The sequence below is a fragment of the Camelus ferus genome, chromosome 9, assembly GCF_009834535.1.
Source record: "Camelus ferus isolate YT-003-E chromosome 9, BCGSAC_Cfer_1.0, whole genome shotgun sequence".
Lineage (NCBI taxonomy): Eukaryota > Metazoa > Chordata > Mammalia > Artiodactyla > Camelidae > Camelus > Camelus ferus.
In genome coordinates, this window is record NC_045704.1 from 25,898,076 (window position 1) to 25,919,427 (window position 21,352).

Sequence of the window (21,352 nt, forward strand, 5' to 3'; positions counted from 1 at the left end):
TAAGCATCTGATGAGAAATTAAGAGAAAGAATAAACAGAATCTGCCTCATTTAATTTACATATTTCAGTTATAAGACATATGCTTTTATGATTAATATATTTATGAAAACAGGGAAGGCTGGAGATGTCAACACAGGCCTAGAATTCATTAAAGAAACGCTGTTAACATAAATTCTAGAAATAAATACTATAATTGAGATTAAGCATTTAGTAAAAGAGTTTGCCAATAGATTAGATACATAAGAACAGGATCAGTGAACAGGAATATAGGTCAGAAGAAGGTATCCAAAATGGCATACAGAACAAAAAGAAGCAAGAAAATACAGAAAGGAGAATATACATATGAGACAGTGAAAATGTCTAACGTATGTGTATTCAGAGTACCAAAAGTGGAGGAGACAATGACACAAAACCAGTATCTGAAGAGTGGATAAGAATTTTCTAAACTGACAAAAGTCATCAAATTACAGATTTAATAAACTACATATTCAAACTAGGCTAAATGTAAGGAAAACCAAATCTAGACACATCATAATCAAATGCCTAAAAACCAAAGATGAAGAGAAAAGTCCAAAAGCAGATAGAGGAGAAAATAAATATAAATTCTTTAGGGAAGAAAACAACAAGACTGATGGAAGATAACAGAAATGAACGAAGTCAAAAGATACTGGAATGGCACCTTTAATATATGTGTGCTGCCAAAGTGACCACATGGAATGCTTCTTTAAAGTGTTGGTGGGGAAAAAAAAAACTCCCAGCTTAGAACTAGATAAAAATTACAATAGAATGTTTAAAAACCATATAACTATAAAGCTAATAGAGTTTAAAACAGAATATAAAATGTTTTACTAACACAAAAGAGAGAGAAATAAAGGAATAAAAACAAATGTGACAAGTGGAAAACATGTGGCAAAACGAATAGACTTAAACCCCAAATAAATGATGGATAAAAAAATTTAAAGACCTAAATAGAAATATAACACATCCACAGATTAGAACTGCAAAATAGAAACACAATGAGGTAACATCAGAATGCTAAAAATTAAAAAGACTGACAATATCAAAAAACATATTAACATTTAACTGAAAAATCTGACATTATTTTTCAAGAGCCTAATTACAACAAACAAGTGGTCTCTTAAGACAGAAGGTATAGCTCAAGTGGTAGAGTGTATGCTTATTTTTTCATGTACTAGGTTCCAGGTTCAATTCTCAGGACCTCCATTTAAAAAAAAATTAAATAAATAAGCCTAATTACCTCCCCCCTAAATCAAAAACAAACAAAAAAGATAGAAGGTATAGATCATATAGGAAGAACTGATGAGATTTAGTAAATTAGTGGTGTGAGAGAGATGGATCAGAGCAGGTTGAAAAGATTCTGGTTTGAATAATGTTGCCCAGAATCAGGATGAGTATGTACAGCATGTACATTAGGGACAAAGATGATGAATTAATTGTAGTAAATGAAACTGAGCTGCTTGTGGGCCATACAAGTGAAGCTGCCCAATAGGCAACAGGGTCCACTGAGTTTGGCAAGTGAAATATAATAAAAACTTTAGGTCATTTCAATGAAAAGACAGAGGAAGAAACTAGTTTACAGTAGGTTGAGAAGCAAATGAAAAGCAAAGAATTAGAAACAGCACAATTATCACACTGCATTAAGTTTTCTGTTAACATGTTTCCCTACAAACATAAGTCCTTTGAGGACAGAAAAGAAAGCCTTATGTATCACAGTATCTAGGACAGTGCCCAACACATAACTCAATTCTGTCTCTTTGTTCCTAGGGAAAAAGCACTCATTTTTCAGCAACGTTAGTATTACTCCACTCATAAAATTAGGAAATCAAAGGATGAGGAACAATGGCCAAATCCATAGATTAAATGGAGTACTTTTTGCTATACTGCATTAGGATTTCTTTTTTTTAATAAAAAAAAATCTTTAACAGAAACACATTTAGAGTACTCTGCCCCACAAAACATGTCACTATCTTAAGGTATAGTAAATAAGTAGGGAGTAGAACCTAGAAAGAGATGAGTCTGACAATACAAGGGTCTCAAACCACATTTTAATGACCCTTGATTTCATTCTAAGTGCAATGGGAAGCCACCAAAGAATTACAAGCAGGAGAGAATGTGACAAAAATGGCATAATTTGATTCACATTGTTAAAATAAATAAATAAATAAAGGAGAGGCAGCTCTGGGGAAAAGGCAGAAGGGAAACAAGGGTGGAACCACCAAGACCAGCCTCTAGGTAAAAAATTACAACTTGAAAATGGCAGTGGATAGCATAAGAAACAGCCAATTCAAGGAACTCAAAACACTGTTCTCTAGCTTTTGAACATCTAGCCTCTAACCTCTTTTTATTTAATATTATAAACTAAATTGAAAGGAATACCATTTCTTTGAAAAGGTAATCATATATACATATCTATACAGAGATATAGATGGATAAAGATATAGATATATAGATATAGCTTATAAAGGTAAACCAATTTGTCCTGTGACCCACTAAACCACCTTGAGGATTTTATCTGAAGTCACTTCACAAATGAGAACATATGCACAGTGAGTCACTGAAGCATTATTAGTACTATTAAGAGACTGAAAACCACCAAAATGCACATCAATAAGATACCAGCTGAATACCTGATAATATACCTGAGTATTATGCAACCATAAAATATGAGGAAGATCTCTATGAACCAAAGATTCCCAGGTATATCATGTAATGAGAAAAACAAGGGGCAAAATATAATACACTACACCTTTTGTGTAAGAAGGTGGAGAGGAGATAAGAGAGCATACTCTAGTATTTATTTTTCAAGAAATACAGGGAGGATACACTAGAAGTTAATGAAAATGGTTATCCATAGGGGCAGGTAGGAGCAGGGATGGGAATGAATTACCTCACTATACCTTTTGATATAGTTGTGATTTTAAACTATGCAAATATTTTATATACTCATATAGTAAAGTCAAACTGATAAAAAAGCAAACATTAAAATTCAGCACATACAGAAATCGTATATCAACACCAAGATATAACTGAAAAAATAATAATTCAAGTAACTTCTGAGATCAGTACCTAACATATGCCTCAAGGGGGTTAATTCTGCAAGAACAAAAGGAATTGCAAAGAAATTATGAACTTTACTTCATAGGTTTGCTGTTGGCAGTGGTATTAATGTAGTAATTCTGAAACTATTTTGTGTATATTGTGGAGTACAGCAAATGAATAAATATAGGTGTTCCTGAGAACAAGGTTTCACTATGGAAAAAAGGGAGATTCAAATTAAATGGGGGGAAAGTTAAGAATTCTGTGGCAATGAATGTGAATGGAAAGTATCAGGATCCACCGACCCCAATTTTAGTTTTTTTGTTTCTTTTTTGAGCAGTTGTAACTATTTGCAAGGACTGACATTTCATGACTTCTACTGTTGGAGACCTTATGAAGAATAAGGAGAAAATTCACTTATAAAAAAGGATAAAACTCTTCCTATCTTTCAATTATTATATGAGTACAGTGAGCCTTTTTATAAGCCTAAGGAGCATGATAAGGTCCTAGTGATTATATTTTTCCTATATCTTGTCATTTCATCACCCAGTAATTAATTAATGATTACTCATCAATTTTTCCTAACTATGCTTAAAGAAAAAGAGCTATATAAAAAGTAACGGAGAAATCAGGAAAATCACCTAGAAGGATGATGCAATCAATAGTAAAAACAAAATCATTCTTCAGTTTTCTTACTGCACTGCTTAAAGTATGGCATCATTTTCCAAAAAAGTATAAAAGATGAAGATACCATCTTTGCAGTCTGTTTTTAGCTTTCAAACACAGTTGACAATTCAGAAATTTTCTTTCTCTTACCAAAATGGTAAGAAGAGTGACCAGAGGAAGACACTTCACAATTATTAAACAAATTAGAATGTGAATTAAAAAATGATAGCAGCTCCCTTCACCAGGACTGTCCAACAGAATTTTCTTTGATGATGGAAATCTTAATCAACACTGTCCAATGCAACAGCCAACAGCCATGTGTAGCTATTGAGTACTAGAAATGTGGCCATTATGAGTGAGAAATTTAATTTTTAAAATTTGAATTAATTTGAATTAATTTGAATTTTAAATTTAAGTTACATGTAGTTTACTGGCCACCATATTGGACAGCACAACTAGATACAAATAATGATAATGACAATATTAATGTAAACTAAATCTTAGATTATGAGTCTTCAAATGACAATATCCTAGATGAATCTTCTCAAACTCAACAATGAGCAATATACAAAGTCAACTCAAGGTGGATAAATGACCTAAATATAAGAGCAAAAACCATAAAACTCTCAGAAGAAAATATAGTTGTAAATCTTCATGACCTTGTACTTGGCAATGGGTTCTTAGATGTGATACCAAAAGCAGGAGCAACAATAACAACAGAAAAAAGATAAACTGAACTTAATCAAAATTAAAAACTTTTATCCATCAAAGGACATTATCATGAAAGTGAAAAGATAACCTATAAAACGGGAGGAAATATTTGTAAATCATACATCTCATAAGGGTTTAACAACTAGAATATACAAAAAACATACATGTAATAAGGATTTAATACCTAGAACGTAAAAATGACAACTACAACTACCAACAAAAGACAATCTAATTTAAAAATGGGCAAAGGATCTGAAGAGACATTTCTCCAAAGATATACAAATGGCCAATAAACACATGAAAAGATGCTCAACATCTTTAGCCATTACAGAAATATAAATCAAAACCACAATAGGTCAATGATCTTAACACCTACCAGGACATCTCAAATTAAAAAAAAAAAAAAGGAACGTGTTGGCAAGGATGTGGAGAAACTGGAAATCTTACACATTGCTGGTGAGAATGTAAAACTGTGCAACATTGTGGAAAACAGTTTGGCAGTTCCTCAGAAAGTTAAACATAGAATGACCATATGACTCAGCAACTCCACTCCTAGGTATATATCCCAAAGAACTGTAAATAGGAACTATAACAGATACTCACACACCAATGTTCATAGCAGCGTTATTCACAAGAGCAAAAAGGTGGAAACAACCCATGAGTTCATCAACAGATGAAGTGATAAACAAAATGCAGTGCATGCATACAGCAGAATATTATTAATAAAAAGGAATACAGTTGTAATACATGCCAGAACACAGATGATGAACCTTGAAAACATCAGGCTACTCACAAAAGGACAAATACTGTATGATTCCACTTCTATGAAATATCTAGAATTGGTAAATTCATATAGAAAGAGAGTAGATTAGAGATTAGCGGGGCTCAAGGGAAGGGAGAATGAGAAGGTTATTGCTTAATGGCTGGTTACAGACTTCCTGTTGGAGGTGATGAAAAAGTTTTGGAAACAGTGGTAATGGCTGCATCACACTGAATATAATTAATGCCACTGAACTGTATACTCTTAAAGCTGGTTAAAATGGCAATTTTTATGTTATATATATTTTATCACAATAAATAAGATTGCTGTAATAAAAGAGCTTTGAATTCCATTTCTTTTTCCACTCCTAAAAGTTTTTAAGCTTCTTACAGAGACTAGGGGGAAAAAAATCCTGACAGCAAAGGTCCTAAAAAACATCATGCCAACTAAGAAGAGAACTAACTACATGTATTTGAATGCAGTACAATTTTTTTTCAAGCTTCTGTGAAGTGGTTTTTTTGTTTGTTTGTTTGTTTTGAATTATGCTGAATAAAGTTTGACTGACTTGGAGGAGAAAAAAAAGAATCAAAGAATGAACAATATACTTCTAAGAACAAAAAGAAAATAGAGTATTCCCACCCACTTAGTTTTCACCAAAAAGAACTTTATCATGTGATAGCCTGCAACAAGAACCTGGACAATCCATTTTTCTAAAAAGATGTGTGGCAATATTCTTAAATCTCTTGTGATCTTTGTGCAATGAAATTTACTTACTATTTTCAAATTCTTATTGAAATAGCCAATAAAATTGGCTTTCACTATGCCTTATTCTTATTTCTTTACATTGCTTGTAAAAATTACTTTGAAAAATAGGAAAGTAAAGATTTCTTGGATGCAGATGGTAAATGGTGATGACTATTTTTCCTGGTATACTGAAGGTTAATATACTTCCTTAGAACTGTCCATCAAAAGGACCTTGATGCAACAGTATCTCAGTAACAATGAGCACAACTTGGGTCCAGATCTTGGTTTCTAAACATTTCTCATTAAAAGAAACCAGAGCTCTTTGAAGAAATAAGTCAATTTCAGAACAAAGGTAAGAAAACTACAAGGGAAGCCTGGGACACCTTGTGCCAGAAAACAAGGTAATGATCAAAGAATGATAAGATATGCCAAAAGGATGCAGGAACCAGCTTGAAAGGGCTCCCACTGGCCAAATTTAGGACAATTTGAGCATCAAAAGGAATAATGACAAATTATAACACACTGAATTAAAAAAAACAAAACCAGGGTTTACAGTGATACTAAAAGGGGGGAAGAGGCTCTTCTTTACCAAAAAATAACAGCTATATATAGAGAGATGGTTAGAAAAACACTAATTTGCAAACACCAAAACAATAACTGATTCAGGCAAGGATCATCCATGGTAAACAGTTGTTGGAGAACAGTATATTTATAATGTCTTCAAGTATTATTACCTTTTAAAGTACTTACTTCTTACACTGGGGAATAGGTACCTAAGGTGGAGAGATCTGGTAGGTACTACCTTAAACAGGTAATTAGCAACACCAGTAAAAGAATTAAGTAACATTATATGTCTCCTGCTTTGATGCAGTAAGAAGTCATCATCAACTATGTAGTATTCTTGCCAAAAATGTTTGTTTCTTCATGATTACATACATCAGACATCTCCAAATTGTGGGGCATTCTATAAGTAAACTGTTGCAAATTCTTCAAAAACACCAATTTCATAAAGACAAAAGAAGGCAGGGGGATTGTTTCAGATGAAAGGAAATTAAAGAGACTGCCAAATGCAGTCTTTCATTGGATTCTGGATTAAAAAATATTATAAAGGACATTTTTAGAAAAACTTAGGAAATATGAATATGCTAAATAATATTATTGTGTGTCAATGTTCATTTGCTGGGTTAGAAAAAAGATATTATGATTATGTAGGAGAATGACCTTCTCCTAAAATGATATGTGTTAACAGTACCAGGGATGTGAGGATGTCTGCAGTTTACTTTCAAATGGTTCTGTAAGAAAAAAAATAGGAGAAAGAAAAAGCAAATGAGACAAAATACTATTGATGACAAACTATTCTTCAAACTTTTTTGTTGTTTTACGTATTTTCAAAATAAACAGCTGTTGCTTTAAAAAGAAAACTGCCTTTGGACAGACTAAAAAGATTAAAACTCACTAATCTGGAGATGAAGACAAGCATGATACAGACTAAAAGATTTTTAAACCCAAACTGAAAACATCAGAACAAAATCAAACAGGTATGGTCACAACATAGACTCTGGGCACCTCCTTCGCCCTTTCCCCACTTGCGTTTTGGAATTATTCTCGTACTCCAATCTGGAGAGGCCTAACACAATGAAAACCGGGTTTTTTCCCCTTGAAATACTGTATCACAATGTTTATTAATAACTTCCAAAAGACTAAAATCAAAGTTCTTTCATCTCATGGCACATGACTGGCATGATAATAAGTGCTAATGACAACAAAAACAAATTGTTCTAAAATAAAATATAATTCACAAGTCATGAGTTCTGAAAACTCATTTACTTACAAAATGTATCTTTGGCTATAAGCAAACTTATTCTTACAACTCTTCCTTTCTTAAAAATGAAAAAAGAAAAGAACTTCAACATTAAAAAGATCAAACACACTCTCTTCAATAAATTACCTATAACTCAATTCAGAAAAAAGCATTTTCTAAAATTCCACACCCATTCAGAAAACCTCTTAGCTAACCAGGAATATAAGGAAAATTCCCTAATCTGATAAAAAATACAAAAAAAAAATCCACAGAAAATATCATATGTGGTGAATTTTCTTGTTTACCCCTAACACCCACTATCACCATTTCTATTCAACCTTGTACTAGAAATCCTAGCCAGTGCAAAAGACAAGAAAAAGAAATAACATAAGGACTGAAAGGATAAAATAAGGCAATCTTGAGGAATCACAATAAAACGTACACTACCAGGTATCAAGATGACTTGTAAAGCTATAAAAATTGGACAGTATTAGTTTGGTGCAAGAATAAACAAATAGGCTAATGGAACAGAACTGAGAAACAGATCCACACATGCAGTCATCTGATTTATGACAAAGATGACAATGCAGTGGAAAGAGAACAATCTTTCTAATAAATGGTGACAGAGCAATTAGTTATCAATATGGTAAAAATGAAACCTAACCTCAATCCTCCATAATACATAAAATCAATTCCAGGTAGATTGTAGATCTAAACATGAAAAGCAAAACAATAAAGCTTCTGGAAGATAACATAAGAGGATATCTCAGAATATTAGGGTAAGGAACACTTTTTAAGAACAAGACCAAATAACATTAACCATAAGAAACGATTGTTAAAATTAATTTCTATTCATTAAGGGACACCATTACAGAGTGTCAGATCAAGCCACAGACTAGGGAAGAAATTTACAAAACATTCCTGGAAGAGCACTCATTAAAAGTACATAAAGAATTACAATGAGTCAATTAGTATATGGCAAGCATCTCGACAGAAAAGGAATAAGAGATGAGTAGGTATTTTACCAAAAAAACAAAACAAAAATCCTACAAATAGCCAGTAAGTATTTGAAAAGGTTCTTAACCTCATTCATTAGTCATTATTAGAATGGCTAGCAAATACGAAAAGGACAGACAGTACCAAGTGGTGATGAGGACATGAAGTAGCTGGAACCTTCACCCACTACTGACAGGAACATAAATTGGTATAACCACTTTGGAAAATAAGCATTATAAGTAGAATTGAAGATACAAATATTCCATGATAAAGTTCAGGGAAAAACTACAAACAACCCAAAAGGTTCACCTGAAAAATTAAGAGGTAATGAAGACTCTTAGTATCAGTTTTGTAAATGTCTTATCCATAATGCCTGGCACTCAAAGAATTTACTAGATATAATGCAATCCCACAATCCCCTCATCCCTCTCCTCATGAATGACAAATGGATTCTTATCATTTAAGATCAGTAGGAGGACTCTCTAAACACATTCCAATGGATTCTCATTTCACAAAAATTAAAACCAAAATCCTTACAATGATCTGGAACAGCTCCTTACCTATCACAAACCACCTGACATTTTAAATGTGCCTATTCCATGTCTTTACCACTAGAATGTGATCCTGGTCAAAGTAAAAACTTTATTTTATTCACCACTGCATCCTCAGCAGAGGATGGCATATAGTAGATACAAGCCTGACATGCACTAGGTACTCAATAAGTATCTGTGAAAAATTTTACGCTTGGCTTCTGGGCTTAAAGAGAAGAAAAACAGCTGTTGTACAGAGTACATGGCTGACAGTTTCTTAAACTATGTGCAATTTATCATAAGAAATATACAAACCAAAGTTAAATTAGCTGTTCTGCTTTATGAAAAATTTGAACTATTTACCCTTAATGCATTTAATTCCCCAGGTTCTATATCAGGAAAGTATAAGTTATTTTAAAATTCCAAATCACATGAGCCACTCAGTAATTACAATAAACTAAGTAATATCATCCTCATGAATTTTCCAAAACTACTGTTACCCTACAAATAAACCTAGGAAACAATAATATATACCACTTTTTTCACAATACTATATAGCAGAATCTCAATAATTCTGCTAAAAAAAGATAACAGTATCTGTAGACATAAAATATAGATATCACCTTAATCAAGGTGATACAACACTTAAGCCAAGAAAACAAAATTTCAATATAATGCAATTCTAAGATAGAACCAGATTTAATAAGATGTTAGTATGAGGAAATTTCTCCTACAAAAGCCCAAAACACTCCACTACAATCATAGATTATAACTTTTATGGTATAGTTCAGTCCAGAGAGTCTCCTAAGTAGATTATATCCTTCCACCAAATACTTTACTGCTATCAGTAAAAGCAAATTTAGTTAAAAGAGGGGAAAAGAAAGATAATCCAAGTTCCCTCCTGTCCCTGTATCTTTTGATAGAGTATTAATAAGTATATAAAACTTCCAAGAAACAAAGAAAAGGAAACCAACTGGGAGAATGGATATTTGAATAAATTGTATCTATCCACTCTGGTGTAAGAAATAAACCTGCATAACTTGTGTTCAAACCAACCAAGAGCCATTTGCCAGGCCCAGAAAGTATTTAGCAATTAAAGATAACATCCCAGGTTTCATTAAAATTAATTAGTTTTTTAAATGTCCACCAACAGATGATTGGATAACAAAGTTGTGGTATATATACAATGGAATACTACTCAGCCATAAAAAACAACAAAGTAATGCCATTTGTAGCAACATGGATGGACCTGGAGATTGTTACACTAAGTGAAGTAAGCCAGAAAGAGAAAGAAAAAAACAGTATCACTTATATATTGAATCTAAAAAATGACATAAATGAATGTAGTTACAAAACAGAAAGACACACAGACATAGAAAACAAACTTGTGGTTACCAGAGGGGAAAGGGGGGAGTTGGAGGGATAAATTGGGAGTTCAGGCTTTGCAGATACAAATTACTATAAATAAAATATATAAACAGCAAGCTCCTACTGTATAGCACAGGGAACTATATTCAGTACCTTGTAATAGCCTACAATAAAAAAATATGAAAAGTAATATATAACTGAATCACTATGCTATACACCAGAAATTAACACACTGTAAATCAACAATACTTCAATTTTTTAAAAAAATTTTTAAAAATACAGTGTATAATAGCTAATTAGGTTGATATTCAGAAAACTTAGGTTTCATCAATAGCCTTTATTGAAAAAAATTCCATTTGATTTCACTCACTTTTAGGTTAAAATAAGAAATGAAACTGTGTGCTTTAAAAACATTATTCAGTGGTGTGTTTTCCTGTATAAAGTGTGTGAATATTTATACACATATAAACATAACTGTAACCACAATACATACTGTTCAACAATTTTTAATGACTGCAATAAAAGCTCCTCATACGTATCATGATTTATTTAACCAATCCCCTAGTGTTGAATTTTTAGTCTTTCATTATTTTAAACAAATCTGCAGGGAATCTTTTTGTACATGTCTTTTTGCTAGATCAGTAAGAAACAAACATAAGTTTTAACTAAAAAAATTTTTTTGGAAATGTCAGCATTGATGCCATAAATGAGAACAATATTCAAATATTTGATCTTGTCCACTTACTAAAGATGTCATTATTGGGGTTTTGGATCATTCATGCCCCTCTTTGTCTTTTTCCTCAGGTTACTAATTTTTTTCTGAGTTATTCAGTGCTCCAAAGAATAAACAAGGAAAAAACACAGGCACCAAGGTAAAATGTGTTATACTCCTTAGCTGAATTAAAAAGCAAAAACATTGACGAGCAACATTTAAACCACCTTACCCACTAGCCCTTCTTAACCAAGGTTCCCAGAGAAAATAATTCCCTGACCCTAAGGTATCAACTGTATATAAATAATTCATTTCTATCCTCTGCACCTAGAGCCTACTAACTAGGTACCATCCTAGGGAAAACTGAAAAAAGGTCATTCAAATCATCTTCTTCAGGTTTCAGTTCTCTCACAGAACGATGGTAGGGAAAGGCAAGTGTGAAAGCATGATTAATTAGACTTATATAAAGGAATACTGACTGCTACACTAATATAAAACTACTGTGAGGGAGGTTGGAGGGCATAGCTCAGTGGTAGAGCTTGCTGCACATGAGGTCCTGGGTTCAGTTCCCAGTGCCTCCGTTACGGGGAAAAATGAAATATAAAATTAAAAATTAAAAAAAAATTACTATGACTTTTTTCCTTTTTCATTCCAATAATGTTTCAACACTTCTACTTTACTGGAGTTCACTGTACTCCTACAAGCTGCTTGGTTGGTTTTAAAGCCTAAAAGTTCCTCACAAGAAATTTAACTATTTACTAGGTAAAGCTTCCCTATACTGAACTATATAATTAAAGGACAGCTATCTAACCAGTATGTTTTGTCGCCTTACGGGTCTCTGCTGTCCACTGAAGCAGATCCACTCAAATATAGTCTATTCTGTTTACTGAGGCGCTTTATCATGAACTGGGAATGACTTTACATACCCATAACAGACATGCACATGCTTATTTTATGTGCCAAAATAAATACTAACATAGCACAGAAAAGTAATTTGGTAACATACTCAGTGTCTACCGAAGACTGTTATTCAGGTCTCCACAGGACTGTAATGGAGAAGGCAGTTTTCAAATGTAACTGGATACCATACCAGAAAGCTGTTCAGAGCACCCCAAAATGTATCGTTTGTCTTTCAGACACACTAATATCAGAATAAAACCAAGGATTTCTGTTTTTAACATATCAAATGGGAGAAAACATATCAAGTCAGTGGTACGCAAACATTACACTATGGAGAGAATTAATTCCTCTACATAAGAAAGGCAAAACCGTCTTCTGAGGGTCTGTTTCACATTTCCTATAAGAACAAAAAATGTAAATAGCTTTTGCCAAAGATGAACAAATCGGTTTTATGAAGGGCTGTCTTCTTTTTCTTCTCTTAAAAAAAAAAAAATCCATTAAACAGACCAAACTTGAATTTTTAAACTCCCAACTTGAAAAGAGCCAAGTTTTAAACCCAACCGTTGTATATGGTTTTAGAGGAAAAATGGCTCTCAGAAAGGAAAATCCAATGCACAAAATAATTTAGAACCAGATCAAAGTAGGAAAGATTCCCACAATTCATCCTAACAGGTGGTTTCCAAGCAAACCAGGATTATTTAGGTTCTCCGAAAAGCCCCTCATCTAACTGAACTGAGTATATTTATATACCTGTGTAAGTAGTTACTTTATACAGAAATGTTCAATAGAAAAACTGAGGGATTCCCAGTGTTTATAGTTTTGAAACAACTTTCTAACCCTTATAACCATGATACTCTCAATATGACACAGGACATTTTAGGTAAGTTAAACGCTACCTTTCAAAATAAGAATTTAAAACTTTCAGAAGACAGTGAGAAACTGAAACGCTACAGAATCTAAAGAGAAAAAAAATTTCAGATTAAACAATAATACTCTATTTCTATACTTCTTCGTATACAATCCCATTAGAAAATACAAAACCACCTTTCTTCTTTATTGGTAGATCAAAACTCATTATACAACTGAAATTAAAATTTAATAAAATGGCATTCTACTTTGACAAATACTAAACCAAACCTGGAACTGCACATGAAGCGTATCATTACAAACCTAATAAAACTTTTAAGTGCAGATAAAGAGCAACAAAGAGTATACATTGTAGTAACGATTAGGTAACAAGCTAAAAAAATAAGTTGAACACTTCCATTTACAGGGTGTCCTTCACCAAGAAAATTCCTACACACTGTCGTAGGCATGAAGTTTAAAAACTCACTTTGATACACAAGTTAAACAGATTCTCGCATCCCTCTTCCCCATCCCTCCCCTCCCCTTGGAGGTCAAAGGGCTCCAGACAAAAGACAACAAGAGCACGTGACAAAAGTTTCTCCCAACACTCTGTCCGGGCCTAGAGGCTGCGCTCCTCCCCCGTTCGGGGTCAGGAGTGAGCTGGGCCCAGCCAGAGGGATGCGGCCCACTGAGGGCAGGAGGGGGGTCGGCCGGGCGGGCGGAGGTCAGCCCCCGGCCCCGGGGAGCGGGGACGGGGCGCCGAGGACAAGCGTCCCGAGACCGCCGGCGGAAGCGCGGGGCCGGGAACGCGGCCTGTTACCTTTTCCTGCTCCTCGCGGAGCCGCGCCACCTCCGGGGCGCGCAGCGGCGCCGCGGCCGAGGCCGAGGCCGAGGCGTGGGGCCCGGGATCGGGCGGGGCCTCCATGGCGGGGGCACCGGGGCCTCAGCGGGGCGAACGAGTCCTAAACAAGTGTTTATGGAAGCGGCGTGGCTGGCGGCTACCCAGCGCCCGCGTGCTCGCCCTCATGCACTGCGCGCCCCGCGCTGAGGAGGCCGCGCCCGCCTTCTCTGCTACCGCGGCGGCCGCTGCTCGCGTCCGGGCTGCCCGCGGCCGCATCTCACACTCGCATGCCGCCCGCTGCCGCCGCCGCCACCGGCTCGGAGCAGCAGACCGGTCCTCGAGAGGGAGAGGCGCCGATCCGGTGGCTGGGCCGAGCCAGGCGTCCCGTGCCGGCCGCGCCTCCTCCGCACCTCCCCCGTAGACCCCGCCCCTCGCCCCGCCCCGCGCGGCACGCTGGGAAGCGCGCGCAGCCTCCGCCCCCTCGCCCCGCCCCTGGTGAGTCACGTGGTGCCGGAGCGGCGCAGCGGCTGGCTTAACCTGAGCCTGTGCGCTATTGTAGCCCTCTGGAAGCTTTCATTCTAGCAGGGAATCAATGCTCAGTGAGTGTTAACGGAGGTGAGCACTGTCTTAGCCTTATGTCCACCCTCATGCCCCTCGTCGTTAACGCTCCATCTGGCGGTAGGAGCTTAATTCATGCACTAATGCTGTTTCATATGCTGGTTTAATTTCAGCAAATTCAACCCATTCCTGTGCCTGTTTAATGAATTAAAACATGCAACTAGATTTTGCATGTGTATTAATTACTGCACACATAAGTTTTCCTTATATAAAGCTATTGTGTTTAATACATTGCTCTGTATCGGCTATTTAAGAGACTTTTCAAGGATAACTTTACCCATACTTTTTCTCTTATTTCAAAATTCCTGTGACCTTTTTCTCATACAGCCTCTGTACACAGTAGGTACCCAATTAATGCTTACTGAATGGAACTGGCCTTGCCCTAACAACCGTCTCAGCTGCAATCCGTAACAGAAGGTCCTGTTCCTTCGGTGTTGTGCTAATGGGAACGGGTCTGGGACGTACCTGCAGTTCTCATACTGGGGGGTCAGCTTGCTCTATTTCTCCTTCCTTCTGGCCAGCTCACCAGTCCAGACACACCGTTTTTCCTTTCGCTTCAAAGAAAGAAGTGAGGAAAACTTGGGCAAATGGTTAATGTTAACTCCTCTCTTTTCCTCACTGCATATCCAACAACACCTCTGAAACAGGCAGATTCTGACTGCTCTCGCACCACCATCTCTGTCTGTCCTCAACTGCTTCAGCAGCTTCTTCCCTGGCACTCCTGCTCTCACTTTTGCCTCCTGTAATGGACACTGGCAGCTGCTCACCCTGTCTCCCCTCATTCACATGTGCGTCTCTAGCCCATGTAGCTCCTGTGCCTGTGGGAAGCTGACCCACCCCCAGCTCCAGAGGAAGGATAATGCATTTTCCTTGTAAGTGGTTGCTTCAGGATAGGCACGTGACACTCCACAAATAGAAGTTTCTTGGAGGCTTCTGAGAAAGTTCTCCCTCATTCTTTTCAAGTGCTTCCATAAAAAATCTATCCATCCCTTTGGCATGAAGCACCAAGCATGTGGCTCTGTGTGTTTCAGGTCTAGGAAGACCACCTAGACACATCCTAGACTCAGAATGAAGTTGACTCTGTGACCAGCAGAGCCAAGAGACAGAACTTAAGTCCTTGACTACATCACAGAATTTGATTCAGGGCTGAATCAGCCAACTCTGATGTCTGCGTTACTTCTGGATTTCTGGTTAAAGAGGCCAGTACATTTCCTGACTGATTAAGGCAGTTTGCATCAGATTCTTTTTTCACTAGCAGCCAAAGACATCTGATTTACACACTTCTAATTTATTCTCAACTGCAGCCTGTGAGCTTTTCAAAAGTAACCAGATCATATCACTCTCCCTTTTAAAGCCTTCTCTAACTCCCCATTGGTTCTAGGATAAAATTCAGATGCCCTACTAGAATTCTGCATTATCCCACTTTTCCCCACTCCTTGCAAGTTCCCTGACGTTTATACCAACCACAATGGTTTCTCTTTTCTTCAGATAGTCTAAACTAATTCTCGCCTCAGGGTCTTTGCACTGATTGACCCTTCTGCCTGCAATGGTACTCCCAGGTTTTTGCTTAATTGACAGCTTTGCATCACTCAGGCCTCGGTTCAGATAAAGAGGCTTTCCTGATATCCTGTCCATAGCAGCCTCTCCACTCTCCTTTAAGCATCCACAAACACCTCACTTATTAAAATTTTCTTCCTAGCGCTAATAGCTCTTTAATATTATCAATTTTATCTGTCCCCATGCTAATTATCATCTCTCCACACTAGAATGTCAGCTTCCTGACAGCAGGAAATTCCGAGCGCAAAAGACAGACTCACTCAATGTGCAGAAGAGCCTGTCTGAATGGCAGAAAGCAGACCAGCCTATGTCAGAATGCTTCCTATTCAATGTAAGGATGTCAGAAGTGGCAGCAAAAGGACTTAGATTTTAAACCCAAAGAGACCCAAGTTATAGTTTCAGTTCTGTCACTTGCCTACTGAGAAGCCTTAGGCAAGAAACTTAATTTCAGTCTTTCTGAAGTTAAGTTTCTAAGCTTCACTGACTTGTACAGCAGGGCTTAGAACAATACCTGCTTCAAGGCTGTCTGAACAATAAAGGCAATTGCAGTGTAAAAGTCGACAGATCTTCCTCCATCCATCTAAAATCCTTCACATTATAATCACTTACCCAGGTGAATATCAGCTACCCTCAAACACCTTCAAAAGCAAAGTTAAATTTCAGCAAATATTTGTGGAACCCCTTCCATGTACCAGGCCCACCGCTGAGCATGGGGGACAAGAGGTGAGCAAGGCAGGCGCCAGCCTTTTCCATGGATCTGGGAGGCAATGGAGGGCCTAAGGCCTTAGATAAGATGCTTACAATTCTATGGGAGGCTCATCCTTAACCCCAGAGTCAAAAGATCATCCCCTCCATGAACCTCCTATAGCACTTCATCTGCGTGTCCTTAGGGGTGACACTGACCAAGTCAATCCTTGTACAATGTTTTTTCTGTACATGTGTCAGCCTCCCTCCAAGGACAGGGATGAAATCTTCCTCAAAACTGAAAAATTCATAGCACCAAACATGGAACTTGGTGCAATTTGCTACCATCTCTCAGATGCCAGTGACAGAAAAAGGAGGGGGACAGAAGGACATCAGGCAAAATGGTGGCATACGAGGACCTAGGGGTCAGTCCCTTCACCAAAACCACCACCAGCTGGGGACAGAAAACACTTCAGAATCAACTGTCTTGAAACTCTGGAGCCTGATCAGACACTTACAACAACTAGAGGGTGCTCGATGAAGGAAGTGGCTGCTGTTACTGGTAAAAGAATAGGGGGAAGGACAGAACCAGCTGCCATGCCCCATTCTCCAGCCCCCACCCCGCCATGCTGCTGTGGGGGTAGCAGCCAGCATTCCTGGAGGGGCTGGCTGATGCCAGGGCAAGCAATAAGATCCTCATCCCCCCAAAACTTGAGACTGTGCATTTTGGTCAGTCTACCAGTTCCCCGAGAGACTGGTAGAGACCAGCACAGACTCTCCTCTTGGTTTCAACATTCTCAAGTTGCAGCAGTTTCCTCTGACAACATCGATCAGGAGATTTAAAGGGGCAGAATGCTTTTTTTTTTTTAAGGAAAATTTGTCAAGTCGTTGGCTACAGAAATAATGGAACAGAAACTTCAATGACCATACATATCAAGGAATACACTTTGAAAAAATAGTTTGGAAAAGTCACTAAACCAAAAGATGGCTGCAATGTTCTACACGCAAAAACCATCAGTCTCTGAGGAAGAGGAGAACCTGATTTCCAGAGTTACCATATTATAATTATAATTATTATAATACTCAAAATGTCCAGTTCTAAACAAAATATTATAAAGCACACCAAAAGAAAAAAAAAGGGGGGGAAGTGTAGTCAAGTCATAGAAAAAAGATTAGAAACCATCCCTGAGGGAGCCCAGGCATCAGAAATATTAGTCAAAGACATAAAATCAACTGTCTGAAATATGCTTAATAAGCCAAAGAAAATCATGGACAAGGAACTAAAGGAATCACAAGAACAAAGTGTGAACAAATAGGGAATATCAATAAAGAGATCAAAACTGTAAAGGGGAACAAAATAGAAATACTGGAGCTGAAAAATAAAATTGTGGAAATAAAAAATTCACTAGAAGAGCCACAAAGCAGATTTGATCAGGCAGAAGAAAGAACCAGGAAACTTGAATATAGCACTTGGAATTACCCAGTTAGAAAAATTACCCAGAAAGAAAAAATAATGAAAGGAAATGAAAAGAGTCTGAAGGCCTGTGGGACACCATCGAACATTCTAACATACGCATAATAGGAATTCCAGCGGGAGAAGAGAGAGAGAAAGGGACAGAAAAAGTTTTTAAAGAAATAATGGCTTGAACGCTTCCCAAATTTGATAAATGATATCAATGTACACATCCAAGAAGCTTAATGAACTCAAAGCAGGATAAACTCAAAGAGACATGTTTAAGTGAGATGAGTTATAGTTAAATTGTTAAAACCTAAGAACAGAAAGACTACCTTGAAAGCAAAAGAAAGACTGGCAATTTTGCACAAAGTTAAACAGACTTACCATACTAGTCAGCAATTGCACTCCCAGGCTTTACCAAACTGATCTGAAAATTTATGTCAACACAAAAACCTGCATGCAAATAGTTATTGCCGCAAAGCAAAGACACTATGCATGGATTTAGTTAACATAATACGTGCAAACCAAGAACTGCCTGTTTTGGATTTATTACTGAATGTCTTGGGCCTCACTTTCCTCCAACAAGCGGAGTGACCTGGGAATTTCTGAGGTGCCTCTTACCCTGGCGTTGAGGGACTCAGGAGTCTACGGATGTCCCCAGTTGAGGCCCAAATACACCTTAACCTGGCTTCACACTCAGGGTTGCTAGATTTAGCAAATGAAAATATAGGACACTCAGTTAAATTTGAATTTCAGATAAACAAATTTTTTAGTATGTCCATGTAGTATTTGGAGCATGCTTATGCTTAAAAATCCTCATTGTTTATCTGAAATTCAAATTAACTAGGCCTCCTGTATTTTATCTGGCAACCTTATGCACACTCCTGCCCTTGGGAACCTCCTTGCTTCCCCTGAACATCCATTTTCCTCGTTGCTTTAAAAACAAACACTTCTAGCATCAAGGACTGAAGCACTGATTTCAAAGTCCCTGCCACTTAAATGGATCACTTTGATCTGCCAGGAACTGAAGATGGAAACCAGTGACAAGGACAAAAGAAAGCTGGGTGAGGGGAAGTGGGGGAAATGGGGACATTTTATGAAGTTAACCCTAGCTCAAGCCTTGGGGTCGGTTTATCGTGGTGGTTCTCAACCTTGGCTGCACATTGGGACTTGAAAGAATGTTAATGCTTGGATCTGGCCTGGGTTTTGGGAATTTTTCAAGTTCTGATGAATCTACTTTATAGCCAAAGGTGCTATTTTCTTACTGCCAGTAAGCCACCCAAACTTGGTGGCACAAATCACAGTTCTGGAGGTTGACAGGGTCAGCGAGGTGGCTCTCAGAACCTCATGCACTTGCAGTCATGTTGAAAACCTCCGCATGTGCAAATCTGGACTTGAGGTTAACTGTCACCTGAGACCTCAGCAGAGTGGTCAGGCAGAACACGTATATGTGACCTCTCCTCCTGACCTAGACTTCCTACAGCTTGGCCACTGGGTTCCAAGGGAGAGCCAGGTGGAAGCGGTCCCACCTTCTCTAATTTAGCCTCAGAAGTCACGTGGCGTCACTTCAGCCACATTTTATTCATCACAAGCAAGTCATTGAGGCCAGCCCATATTCAAGAGGTAGGGGATTAATCTCCATCTCCTGAGAGCTTGTTTGGAGTTTCCAGCAGGGGAGCACAGCTGCTCATAAACCCTTGACAGAGAAGAACGGTCCTTCTCTATCGGGGACAGTCATCCTCTTTGACCAAGAGAGCATTTTCGGGAGGGATGCACGTGGAGTGGTGAGGGAGGAAGGGGACACCCGCCTAGCCAGCCAGGTCAGCCGAATCAACTCTGGCGGTCAATGGGGTGACAGATGCCGCAACCAGATCGCCCTCACATCCTAAACTCCATCTCTTGTAAGACAAATGTCAAAGAATTCATGGTCAGATGTTAAAATCACCAAATATACCATTGGAAAAAGAAGTTTCCAGAATTCATTTCCTTTTCTACACTCCCCCAGCCCAAACTCCTGTCATTGCTCACCTGAGAAAGTGGTCGCTCAGCCTCTCCTCACCTCCCATCCCCCGCCCAATCTGCCCTCCATTCTGTGTGACTGGAGTGTTGAGCTCAGAACCATTCATGGCTTCCCACTGCCCAGAGCAGAGTCTGAGGCCCTGCACAGGCTGGCCTTTGTGTCTCATGCCCCCTCCACCTCAAGCTCCAGGGCAGAGCCCATGCTCTCCTGAGTCGGGTATCCACTCACCCAGCAACTGACAGGCCTGCCTTCCCTTTGCAGGAACAGCCTGCCTCATCCCACCCCAGCCCCAGCCCCAGCCCCAGCCTCTTTCCCCTCCTTCAGGACTTTCTTCATGCCCTGCATCTGGGAAACCCTCTCTGAGCACCCTAAGGGCTGAGAGGCACCCTGCACTTTCCTTTACAGTATGCAGAACCTTTCACAAATTTTCTCTTAACTTTGTACTGAAGTGTAACACACATGCAGAAAAGTGCACAGACCCTGTACAGAGCTAGATGAGTTTTCACCAAATGAGTGCACCTGTATAACCAGTCCCCAGAGCAAGAAACAGAACACTCTGGAACCTCTGAAGCCTTCCAAGGCCCTTTCTGTTCCCTGTCCCCATCCCACCTCCTGCCCACTCAGCCCCGGAAACCACCGTCCCTACTTCTAATCCTTTGGATTAGTGTCACCTGTTTTCACACTTCATACAAATGGACTGACATGATATGTGCTCTCAGGTCTGGCTTCTGCCATCCAGCGTCATGTTAGTTCACACGGTATTTTAATTAGAGCTCACTATATAATTTGCAGGCCCAGTGGAAAATGAAAATGCAGGACCCCTTGCTCACAATTGTTTAGAATTTCAAGATGGTGACAGCAGAGCATAAATCAAGTGTGTGGCCCTTCTGAACTCCTGTGAGACTGCCTAAGGCACATGCCATTGCAGCCGGCTTTGACTTCAGTTGTCTGCTGGCTTGTGTGTCTCCTCCTTGGGGGCAGGAGCTGTAGCAGACCCAGGATGGTGTCAGCTGCCGCTAGCTGAATATAAGGGAGTTCCCCAGTAACCCAGGGGAACCTCACAGAGGCCTTGAGATCTGGAACAA

General features: G+C 38.4%; 1 protein-coding gene across 1 annotated transcript in view; it reads right to left on the reverse strand.

Annotated features, from left to right (window-relative positions):
* Positions 1-14,356, reverse strand: part of URI1 (URI1 prefoldin like chaperone) — a 63,659-nt gene extending 49,303 nt beyond the window's left edge. Inside the window, exon 1 of the mRNA XM_032486223.1 lies at positions 13,912-14,356. Within this exon, the coding sequence (XP_032342114.1) occupies positions 13,912-14,016 (105 nt within the window). The 5' untranslated portion in view covers positions 14,017-14,356. The remainder of the gene's footprint in view (positions 1-13,911) is intronic.
* Positions 14,357-21,352: the final 6,996 nt, after the last annotated feature.